The 12,798-nt window shown below is 41.2% G+C and overlaps 1 protein-coding gene across 1 annotated transcript in view; it reads left to right on the plus strand.

The window, feature by feature from the left end:
- Positions 1-1,769: 1,769 nt before the first annotated feature.
- LOC308217474 (poly(rC)-binding protein 3-like) overlaps positions 1,770-12,798 on the plus strand; it is a gene marked incomplete at its 5' end in the record, with an annotated part of 51,597 nt that continues 40,568 nt past the window's right edge. The window contains one exon of the mRNA XM_080610551.1: positions 1,770-1,847. Coding sequence (XP_080466677.1) covers positions 1,770-1,847 — 78 coding nt within the window. The remainder of the gene's footprint in view (positions 1,848-12,798) is intronic.

Raw genomic sequence — 12,798 nt, forward strand, 5'->3', positions numbered from 1 at the left:
GCCACCCTCAGGTTCAGGCTGAAACTAGGAGCATCAGCTACCAGGGGAGTGACTTTTTGGGATGGTCTTCATATAATACACAGAGGGCAAAATGTGTTACAAGCGGAAGTGACAGTCAGCAGATTTAAGCCAGATAAAGTGAAGCACTTCTTCCCACACTAATAATTAGTCTGTGAAAACAGAACTTTTGGAGACCAAATCTGTGGATTCAAGAAGGGATTAGACAAAGTCGTGGAGGAGTGGTCCAGCAACAGCTATTGAAAATGCTGGCTTGGATGTAGTCTCCCAGAAGACCCGGAATCACTTATTGCTGGCAGCTCAGCAAGTCGGTCAGGGATGACTCCATATATGTTTCTTGTGCTCGCTCTTTAAGCATTGCTGCTGACTTCCCTCCCACATAATGTGCTCAACTCGGATGGGCTTTACTTTGGTCTAGTACATCAGTGCATAATAACTCTTAAGATGGAGCTTAATCAGTTGATGAAACAGTCTACATGATATTGCTGCTGGCGTCATGAAGGGAATGATCTGGTAGGTCTCTCCAGTAGTTTGGTCCCATACCTGAGAAGTCTCCACAAGGAGACAATAGCCTGTAACCTCAGTGAGACAGACACTGCTGTATGCTCTGAACCGCAAAATGCTTGTCCTCAAAATGCTTGTCCTTAGAGGTGCTCATTAGTCAATGCTCAAGCTAGCCAAATTTTCGGGAAGCTCCAAGATGCAAAACTAATAGGGTTCTCATTAATAAGGGATGGTTACTGAGAGGCGTGATGTCTGCTTAGGGGTTTTATGCTCTGTAAGATAGCCCTGAAAAGAACAGAAGCAAATAAGAAGTCTTTAAGCCTTTTCTACTGTGAATTTTTCCTGCCCTTGGTAATATTCCTTCCCCCCCCCCCTTTTTTGTACTGATAAATGTCCTTGCATTAATAAACTCATAATGCATCTTGTTTATCCCTTCAGAGCCATCCGTTGCAGCTTTCATTAGCATTTTAGGATATTTATGGCTTTGTAAATGACTGAAAAACCTGCTATTTGTCATTAGGAATTAAGAAAAATCTTCTTTTTACTTAGGGCTGAAGCTCAGCTTTGGCCTTTGAGGGACTGAGCCACCTCTGGGCCTGGTAGACAAAAACAAAGTCAGACAGTGCCCAGATTTACAGCACCAAGTGGCTCTTGTTAAGTCAGATGTCTTTGATAATGTGTCATCTGCTGTTGCTGGCAGGGATTGGTGTTTAGGCTCAGAATTAATTTCTCTCTAGCTGGAGAGAAAACAAAAATATCTTTTCTGTAAAACCAAAAGGAAAAAGAGATAGTAACAGGGAGGAAAATGAAAACAGCACCAGGCACATGTAAAAAATGCTTAGGTATATATATTGCATATACACACAGCGAAGGTTAACAGAGAGAAAGTGCTGTGAAGAAAACATTGTATTTCGCTTTGTTGTGCTCTGTACTTTCAGCTTCCAAATACAGGAAGTTAAGAGACTTTTTAAAGTTTCAAAGGGGAGTTTATCTTGTAATCGTGAAGGGTTAAAGAATTGGTTGAACAGGGATAATAATCAAAGGAGCCTTTTCACCACTAAACTGTAGTCTAGAAAATCAAAGGAAGGAATGTTAATTGCTTTGTACAACATGATATTCTCAGTTCAGAGTAGCTTTGGCCACTCAATGGTACTTTTTCTCTCTTTTTCTTTGTAGGTTGATTAAGTGAATAGAAAAGAGCCCAGAAAAACGAAGCTGCTTTCAAGTATTGAAGATACAAGGCCAGGATGAACACGAAGGACACAAAAGCGACTGAAGGAGGTCTCAATGTCACGCTTACCATTCGACTTCTCATGCATGGCAAGGTGAAGCATTTATTGTTGCCACAGCAGTTGCCTGTATATTGAGCGAGTGTGTGCAGTTACCATCAGAGCCTTACAGTGACACTGACAGAGTGTCATTGCTCCTCCTTCTCTGACTTGAGTCAAAAGCACCATTGCCATGACCAAAAAATCACCCCCAGCCTTTCAAGGGATCATACTTCAGTTTGCACTGCAGCCGGAGTTCACTGGAACAAACCCTGCCTGTAACAAACCCATTTTGAGCAGATCCGGCAGCAAAAAAAGAGTTCTTTCATTGATAGTTAGCCAAATCAGGCAAACACTCGAGTTAAGGCTGATCTGCATACGGCTTGCCTTTCTCATCATTTGCTGGATTCTGTAAGTAGGAGGGTTAAGATACTAGGACATGGACTTGTGTGAAATAATTGCCACAGAATTACTGTCTATTTCTGTTGGATGCAAATGAGATAGTTCTTTCTTATTCCAATGTAGCATCTTACTAGAGTGAAGGCCCTGACACACCAAGCATTCGTCTAGGTCCCCTGCGGGTTTATTTTGGAAGGTTGACTGTCATTTTGTTTCTGTCCAGCGCACCATTTAAGCATGCAGATAAGTGTGAAATCTGTGCCATAGACAGAGTGCCAGTTTGGTATTGTCAGACTTAACAGTCTGATAGCTGTTTATTTCACATTGCCAGGTCACAAAACGGGCTTTTAATTAAGAAAAAAAACCAAAACATTTCATAGGTTTGTTTGTGTTATTTGCATCAGACAGCACCAGGCATTTTTAGGCTTAATGAATGAATTATATAAAGGAGATGATTTGGTCTCTTTCTTAACCAGGAACAGTGAATATATATTATTCTGGAGATCAAATTTGCATCTATAAATCTAAAAGTATTTTTACTCATAGAATTTAATTTAATAACTAAAAATACATTTATATTTTTGAACAGTTCATGCTTTCAATCTGCAGCTGGATCACACATGCAGTATACTATAGCACAAACAGGAGACTAAGTTCCTATTATAGTCTTCCTCTGTATTTTACTTACGGAGCTGCTAGGAAGTATGAGAGGGTACAGTTTAAGTCTGCAAATTAAAAAACTCAGAAATAAGGTTATGTCAGATCAAATTATGCATTTTCTCAGAAATCATCCAACCATTTTGTTTGTTTTTTTTTTTTCCTCTGAAATATTCCGCTTCAGGCAGGCATCTGGTGTGTAAAATCTGCATCTTAAATAGGAATCTGTCAAGCAAATTTAATAAGTCTCTCTTACCAAACTCACCTAACATCTGTATGCATGTCTGCACTCAAAATTAGGTCATAGTGGTTGATTCTACTGTGTTCTGGTCCCAGTCCAAAATAGCATTTAGAATCATAGAATCACAGAATAGTTAGTGTTGGAAAGGACCATAAGATCTAGTTCCAACCCCCCTGCCATGGGCAGGGACACCTCACGCTAAACCATGCCACCCAAGGCTCTGTCCAGCCCGGCCTTGAACACCACTGGGGAGGGAGCATTCACAACATCCTTGGGCAACCCATTCCAGTGCCTCACCACCCTCTCAGTAAAGAATTTCTTCCTTATATCCAATCTGAACTTCCGCTGTTTAAGTTTTAACCCATTACCCCTTGTCCTATCACTACAGTCCCTGATGAATAGTCCCTCCCCAGCATCCTTGTAGGCCCCCTTCAGATACTGGAAGGCTGCTATGAGGTCTCCATGCAGCCTTCTCCAAGCTGAACAGCCCTCAGCCTGTCTCAGCCTGTTCTTGAACACATCCTTATCCTGGTGGGTACAAGTACCTGTACTGGTTGCAATCAAATTCACATGTGCTTAAGCGTGCTTTTTCTTTAACCACTGTCAGACACTGTCAGCTCTGCTTCTTTCAAAACCATGCCTTTAAAGCAAAAATCAAGTAACTGTCACTTTCAGGACATTTTAGTTAAACTGTGGGCTAGGATTGGGGCTTTTATAAACGATTTTTGGTTTTAATCAGAAATGAAATGAGAAAAAGTTAATTTTCTGTGTTAAAAATCAGTGATTGTGTGTGCAACCACTTTTAACAATAATGGATGTTACGTGTCCAATCTTCAATGTGTATGTAGCCCCAAGGGTCTAAATTAAACCTGTAGAAGCTACGAAGTTCACATTTTAAGAGAAAGTGTACTATGCATCCTCAGATAACAATGCACTATGGGTATACTGTTAACTCTGCTATGCTCTAACCATGTATCCTGTTGTGCCTAAGTATTTCAAAGAGTACATTAAGTCAATTTATTTTGGTGGTAAAAGTCAGACCCTTACAGTTTCTTTGATGTAATTTCTGTGATTTAGAAATTATAATATAGAGGAATGAAGGATATCTGAATCAATATGAACTCAGTGCGAGAAGGTCACTCTGAAAGCTCTATGTGCCAGTGAAAAGGAAACATGTTTTTAGGCTCTTCTTTAAGATCTGTTGTGGCAATGACATTGGTGGAAATTCCTGATCTCTAAGTAGCGTTTCTAGATGAAACAATTAACGGAAGCTGAGCTTGGGCTGTACATAACCGGTCATAACTTAGAATCATAGAATCATAGAATAGTTAGGGTTGGCAAGGACCTTAAGATCAAGTTCCAACCCCCCCGGCATGCACTTGAAAGAAAAGATGGGAATTAAAAGGTTGTTTTTAAAAAGAACAGTAGCAAAGTGGATTCAGTTAATATTAAAGTAAGGTCATTTTAAAGTTATGAATTTATTAGGGTGTTTCATGGAAGTATGAGGGTCTGTCCCCACCAACCTTAACTCTGTCTCTAAACCTTTATTGCCAGTATACCTTTGCGTAGGGAAGCTCTATGTACTTTGTGATACTTGCATTCATTTGACTGAAAGTCCATAACTTGTTCTACTATGTTTAGTTATTTTGGCTGTAAATCCTGTAGACTTAGGAAATTTTCAGTGTGTACTTTCTATGTGATTTGTATAGGGGCTTTAAGTCAAGGATGGACATCTTAATTAGGCAATTAAGCTAAATTCTCTATCTGGAGACAGAAAAATCATGATTTATATGAATGGACAGACCTTTGCAAGAGGGTAGGGAATAAAAAGTATCTCTAACAATAACAAGCAAAACAAGAGGAAAAATCAAAGACAACATTAGCGTCTGGTGAAAGGAAAACAGATGGGAACAGTCCTGAGCTCCACTACAACCCAGGTCCCATTCCTCCTTGCTGGAAGGGCACCTCGCATCAGTGCCTTTGCTCTGTCTTGCTTTGAGGAGAGAAGTGGTTGTAGGTCCAGCTGAGCTCCCGCAGAGCTTTATGCAGCCTCCTGCCAGAGAGGCTTGGATGGCCACTTGAAGGACTCGCTCTACCGCTCTTCCACAGCATAGCAAGATTTGGGAACAGCTTGCTGACAAGGAGGCAGGGCACAGCCTTGATTTTCTCAGACAGAAATTGTAATGGTAAGGAAGCACAGGGTTATGTATGGCGAGGTATGAAAGGTTAACATCTGGGTGTTTCCAGGGCCTGGTCCTGAGGCAGGACTTGAGAGAGAGTGTGATGGTGTAAGATAAATGGCCTAATTTCTGTCTTACACCATGTTACATCAGTTAAAAAGTTATGATCGTGTGACAACCCTGAAGAGAAACTAGAGGCAACACAGAACGCTTGTTCACACGTTCTTGCGATGGGAGGGCAGGTGCTAGGGCGTACACTACAAGGGCAGTGCTCAGATGTTCTTCGTATCCACAAAGAAGAAATGGATATTTTAAAAGCAAAATTAGGAAAACCAGGCTTGTTCAGCCTGGAAAAGTGAAGGCTCAGGGGGGATGTTATATCAGCCTTCCAATACCTGATGGGGGCCTGCAAGAAAGCTGGAGAGGGACTTTTTACAATGGCATGTAGTGACAGGACAAGGGGCAATGGCTTTAAACTGAAGAAGGAGAGATTTATGTTAGAAATGAGGAAGAAATTCTTCACTATGAGGATCGTGAGACACTGGCACAGGCTGCCCAGAGGAGTTGTGGCTGCCCCATCCCTGGCAGTGTTCAAGGCCAGGTTGGATGGGGCTTTGAGCAGCCTGGTCTAGTGGAAGGTGTCCCTGCCCATGGCTGGGGGGTTAGAACTGGATGAGCTTTGAGGTCCCTTCCAACCCAGACCATTCTGTGATCTATGGTACATGGATGTATGAGGAAGGGAGGAGGCTGCCCAGGAATGCCACACCATCCATTACTGGAGGTTTTTAAGGGCAAGTTAAAAAAAAAAATGCATGCATCCTGTAAAGCTGCCATAGCACTAATTTTGACTGAGTTATCTGAATGCTGCTGTGAAGAGAGCATGAATGGAAGAGCATTTTGGAGCATGTCTAGGATAGAGTATTTTAAATAATGCAGAGATGCATTTTCATCTTTCATTAATGACAAGGGTGCACCACATTAAGGAATAAGGCTGGTTTGTGCATTTCAGTAGAGAAAAAAAGGGAATATGGACTGGGCCTGTTTACATTGCCCTACTTCTGTATTTTCCATGTAATTCCTGCTGTTTCTTGAAGTAAAATAAATAAAATCACTCTGTAGGGGAGACATGAATGGGTGCAGATACTTTATGACCTCTATCTACCTTAAAAGTATACTTTGTAGGCAGGACTACAATATTGGAGGGATTGCAAAAGTTCTGCTTCCAGTAAAGGCAGAAGTAGCAGCATTTACCCGTACCAGAACACCATTTTTGAAGGACTGAAGGAACACAAATTGAGTGTGTGTGCATTCGTAGGCAGTCCCCAGCTATCAAAGCCGCCAGTAAGGAAAGGCAGAACTCAGGCTCCAACAGAAATGTGCCTTTCACTTTTTAATTCCTTTTTTGATTTTTGTCAAAATCAAACTTGTTTTGGCTATCCGCAAGTTACAGGGTCTTTGATGGAGCTCGATGTTTTATCATTCTTTGCTCACCTTTTGCTGAGATTTTTGTTCCCATAGCTTGTGGCTGTTGTTTTGGGGTGTTTTTTTCTTGATTACTGCCACAGATAATGAGGTTGGAAGATTGTGGAAAATTGTAGCCTTGTCCACAGGTATCTCCCAACATGCATCTGCAGGGCTCTTGTTCTAGTTTTGGTCAGTTCATGCCCAGAAAGAAAACAGTCTTGAAAAAGCACCTATTTTGACTATACTTGGTAATGATTACATGATTTTGGACTGGTTTGGATTTATACACAGCCAGTGTTAACAGGCTGATGAAGACCCTAGAGACTCACTGTTACAGGCTCATTTTAGTGAAGAGACTGTGCCGGTAGAAGGATGTTACATTTCAGGAAAGTAGCTTTAATAGAGATTTTAAAGTCGGGTCCATGAGGTGGAACAGCAGAAAATGCTCAAAACTGCCAGCATGGAAGGAGCAGCAGGGTCACAAATCCACTTTGGCCTCCATCTTGTAGTGGTAGCAAAGGAGTCTCTGCTTCCTCCCTCCAGTACAAACCTGGAGAAGGAAAAATGCATTGTGTCCAAAGGCACCGCATGAAGGTGTGCATCAGTGGAACCATGCTGAGTGCAGTGAAATCTGCAAGAAACCAAACTACAATATATTAATATATTTGAGTCTGAGAAATCTTTTAGAGAAAGGGAAAGGAGTTCAGAAATACAAAACAAAATGGATTAATAAATTCAGATGGTTAGGAAGAACAAGGAAATAGTTTACAGGTGGGATGAAGGAGGGAAGGGAAAACTGGAAGGAAAGTAGGACTCTTGCCAAATACTGAGAGGTGTAAATTGGAGAGTTGAGGCAATTAACACTAGAAGGTAATTTAGAAGACACATGTTCGGTGAGAGAAGGAAATCTGGAAAACATAAAATGCATCAGATGTGTCAGTGTCTAGAGATTGGCACGTTTGGGATATGCTGAGTTGGAGAGGAAAGCTGTTGCAGCAGAAGTGTATGCAGTTTTGGATGTATAGCATTGGTGCATTGTGAGACAGAGATGGCAATTACCTTGCTGTTCTTCTGTCAAAATTACACCTGTGGTTCCATGCTCAGCAGCGGGTGCCACATGTGTGAGTGATGTTGAGAACTGAGCAGAGAGGGGACTCACAGAAAAATAACAAAGTTTTAGGAGGCTTGAGGAGGCTCTGTCTGGGTTTCCTCAGACATTCTCATAAAATACCTGGAGAGAATAAGTACGAGTGTAATGGAGTGTTGTTATTTTCAATGATGCAAGTGCTTCCGGCAGGGAATAATGGGATAAAGTATGGTTTTGAAAATAAATCCTAATAAGGGAACCTCAAGAGAAATTCCTGGTGTTGAGATTTTTTGTGAGGTTCTGGAAGTCTCCTAAACAGATTTTAAACATGTCTGGGGAAAAGCAGCACATAGAGTATGTAGACTATACATATGTATATTGTACTGAATTTATAGATAGTATGTATAATCTGCATTGAAGGAGGAACAATATGATGCCTGAGTGGAGCTTTTCCTTCCCTGATAGCATTTGCTTAATGATATGTTTCTTCATAATTTCAGCAGTAGTGAGTTCGAAAAAATGCAGTCAAATTTTCAGCTTTGGACAAAACCGCATGAAGTGCCTTGATTTTTTAGGTGCTAAAATTCCAGTACTTAGAGCTTCATTTTAGATGCCCTCAGGAACTCTATTTCCCGATGGCTTCAGCAGGATCGGTGGGTGCTTGTGGCGCTGAAGGACTGGTTACCGCAGACTTACGTTCAGTGGTGACTTTTAGGCGTTTGTGATTATTTTATGATGCTACACATAGAGTTTTTTACAAGAAACAGAAATAAAATTTAGACTCATTAAGGAGAATGCCCACTCTTAAAAGCTGAAATGGAGACAATAAAATCGTGGAGGAATTTGCCATTTTCATTAGTATAGATAATATAGTTTTATCATCAGGGATTTCTTTTTGTGACCACCTTTTTATGCCTGCTTAATTGCCCCCTGAAAGACTCTAAAACAAGCACAGAAATAATTTTTCCCCATCTTAAAGGTAATGCCCTTCTCCTTCCCCATTTTTCTGTTTTATTTTTTACTTACTAAAATATAGAATACAACAAAGTAGCTTTAAGAATCACCTTGTCAGTAATTAAATCCAAGCTGTAAAATGCCAAGCAAGCCAATGTTTGTTCTGTTCTCTCTTGTTTCCATGAGCGCTGGTCAGGGTATTATAAGGATTGACTGTCCTGCCTATTGCTATTATAGTTCTTGTTTTGTTTGCTTTCATTACTGTGGTACCTAAGAGCTCTGGCTATGGAACAAAACTCCGTGTGCAAATACACAACACAAGATATACTCTTGGTGTGTTTGTAGTAACAGCTGAGGGTTTCTCAGTAGCCTAAAAAATCAGTGGAAGGACAGAGGTCTTTTCTGCCAGCCCCGGGACCCTGTATGTGCCCAAAACCAATTTCCATAGCCAAATTTTACCACTTCTGCCACTTCTGTCAAAGAGAATCTCCTCGTATATCCACAGCTGTAATGAGCTGAGATAGCAGAAAGCACACACCCTACTCAGTGCTGCTGCTTCAGCATCACAGGCAGAGGGATAAGCAAAGAAACAGAACCATTTCTGGGGTTGCTTTTTAGGGAAAGGCTGGGAGGTTTGGTGTGAAATTGAATGTAATTTGGTTACCCACCTGCTATCAAAAAGTAAATGAGAAATGCCCATTGGCACAGGTGCCCCAAAAATATTAGATGGACCTGTGAAGGTTCGTAACAGTGGCATCTCCATCAGAAAGACTAATTTAAAGTTTCCTCATACACAACCACATTTGTTAGCATCAGTAAGGGCTTGGACTGCAGAGCCTTGCTGAATTAAGGCTGTTAGCTTCAGATAGCGACTACTGAACCACCACCTAGGAACATGAAATCTCCTGTCTCAGTGAGGCTAATCCCACATAATCCCAGAACACAAACCAGACTTTTAATTTATCCAAGGCAGCCATTCCCTGAGATAGAAATATCATGTTTCCCAAAACTGACTTTTCTCCCAGTCTTTGAAAAACGCTGATGCCCCACATGTATCCCGCCATGGAAAGCTGTATTTGTCTCATTTCAGTGCTTTTCTAGCAGGCTTGTTTAGTTTGTAGGGTCCAGTCATACTGGTTCTAGCTTATCCTTGCTCATAGAAAGCAGGTAAGCGTGTTCAATCAAAGCATTGCCTGAATGAATTGCAGGCTTTATGATGTAGCCTGTGCTTTGTCAGATGCTTTGGGGTTAAAGTATATACTCTTGTATTATTTCTTAAACGTGCTTTCCTTCTAGAAGTGGCTTTATCTCAAGGGTCCTTTGAGGTTAATGTTCTGTTCACGCCTTAACACTGATAAATAGAAGCCACATGCCCCATGGTAATAGAGCAAGGCCTGTGCTATTCTATGTTCCTGGAATGGCTGCCTGTTTTGTTTTAATTTCCTGGGACACAGTAACTATGAAACCAGCCTCACACTTAGAAAAATTATGGAATTTCACACATTATGTTTACAGATCAAAGGTTAACCTTTAAACCAAGGTTTGTTCCTACTTGTCAAGCCTCTTGCTTTCTGAACATGACTAATTTCTTTCTCTTGTTATTGAAAAGGCAGAACCAGATAACTGATTAGGAAATAGCTTTCTAATAGCAGCCTGTTTTATATATTTGTTTAGTCATTCACACCTTGAAGGTCCTAGTGAAAACCTTGGCTCACAGCTGCCGCGTTTTCTTCTGCTGATGCTGCCTTGCCCTCACCACAGATAATGCAAAACCTGCAGAAAATAGCTGTCTGTTCTTTGATGGGCCCACCACTCTTAAGTGCTCTTTAAGAGCAAAACTCATCCCAGTCATGTGAATAAGATGTGCAAATAATATTATATGCTGCATTTCAGCGTGAAAGAAAGCTCGCTGGCTTTTACCATTGCATCTCCTCAAGTTATCTGTGATGAATCAGGTGGTTGACTAGCAATACGCTTTACTGATACTGAACAGTAAAAGTGTTTTTCAACTAAGTAAAAATGCCTACAATTCAAACAATGTCTGGAATATTGTGTCCAGTTCTGGGCCCCTCAGTTCAAGAAGGACAGGGACCTGCTGGAGAGAGTCCAGCGCAGGGCGACTAAGATGATTAAGGGAGTGGAGCATCTCCCTTATGAGGAAAGGCTGAGGGAGCTGGGTCTCTATAGTTTGGAGAAGAGGAGACTGCGGGGGGACCTTATTAGTGTATATAAATATATAAAGGGGGAGTGTCACGAGGATGGAGCCAGGCTCTTCTCAGTGGCAAACAATGATAGGACAAGGGGTAATGGGTACAAAGTGGAACACAAGAGGTTCCACTTAAACTTGAGAAGAAACTTCTTCTCAGTGAGGGTGACGGAACACTGGAACAGGCTGCCCAGGGGGGTTGTGGAGTCTCCTTCTCTGGAGACATTCAAGGCCCGCCTGGACGCACTCCTGTGTAACCTCATCTAGGAGTTCCTGCTCCGGCAGGGGGATTGGACTAGATGATCTTTTGAGGTCCCTTCCAATCTCTAGCATACTGTGATACTGTAACAGCCTTCCAGTGTTTGTTGGTGAGATTCACCTCTTGTTGTTTTATCTATTTTATTAGAGATAGCATACTAAAGAAAATCAGTCATAAATCAACTCAACACCCCCCCACCCCCCGGCTTGAGAGTTACTCTCAGGTTATGTGATATCAGTATGTACAGTTCTAATTTCCCTGGGGTTTTCCAAAGTGAAGCTGTTGGAGCCCAACTGTGAGATTATCATGCTTGAGATACTGTCACCTGGAGATATGCCTTTCAGAAGGCATTACCTGGGCCTGAAACTCAGGCTCCTGTGGTGAATATCAGGGTATGCACCCCAAATTGCTGTCATTTCTTGAAGAAAAGGTGGTATCTATCTATCTAGTGGCTTTATGTGTATCTTGACTTCACATACAAATATGTAAATGTGTGTGTGTTTATGCTTATGTATCAGTGAATGTAGGCATGCAGACACTTGCAGCTTTTCATCCAGCATGGTTGCTGTGGCATATCTGCTTCTGACAGGTGAACACTCATATGTTGACGCCGAAGAGCTTGAGTAGTACTTCTAGCCCCAGCATCAGTCTGCTGGGTTGCTTTGGACCTGTCTTTCTCCTTCTTAACTTTATTTCCCTCATTTGTAACTTCTTTTTTTGTGTGTGCACTGCTTTTCAGTCAGTTGTTAAAGTGTGATTATATGAAACCCAGTAATTGTTACCATATAACTTATTTTCCCACTGTGTTTATGCATAGATGGTTAGTCAATAAATCAATCTGAAATTGATCATAAGTACTTACTTTTAGCTTATAGTCCTGAGCACCAGAAAACAGCGAATACTTCCAAGAGTTATTAGTATACTCTAGTAGGCATTTGCTAGGAGAGCTAAATCAAACTGCTGTCTGACCTGCACTGAGGCTGAATTTGACATCAACTGTAGGATTCCTCTCAGCAAACTTCAGGTATGTTAGTGTCAGTCTAGTCGTTTCCTGCTGCAGATGGGGAAAGATGAAGCCCTCAGGAGAACACTTCTTCCCTTCTCTTAGGAACAAAATATCCTCCATTATCTCTCTCTCTGGGTTGCAGAGGAGGCTGTGTGCCTGGCTTATGTGAGATTCCTGACTTTCAATGAACTGATGCAGGTGATGGGCATCTCATCCCTTCAGTGTTACTCAGATAACTACAGCATAGTTTGGTGTCTGGCAAGTGTAAAAACATTTTCTGAAGATGTTTACCCAAAGTAAGCTTGGCTAGAAATACTGATAAAACTTGAGTGTTGTAAAATGATGTTAGGTATTTTATTAAGCACTAAACAAGAATCTATATGAAACAAATATTGGACCATATAAAGAACCAATAAAAGTTTACATTGGTAGTTTGAGGAAGGAGATGTAAAGAGTCTTCCAAAGTAGGTTTTTCATCATAATTAAAGGCACAATCTGTAGGCACCAGTACTTATGGGAGCTTTCTTAAATGTTTCTTAAATTTCTTTCTTAGAA

This window comes from Psittacula echo (genome assembly GCF_963264785.1).
Source record: "Psittacula echo genome assembly, chromosome: 2".
Taxonomy (NCBI): Eukaryota; Metazoa; Chordata; class Aves; order Psittaciformes; family Psittacidae; genus Psittacula; species Psittacula echo.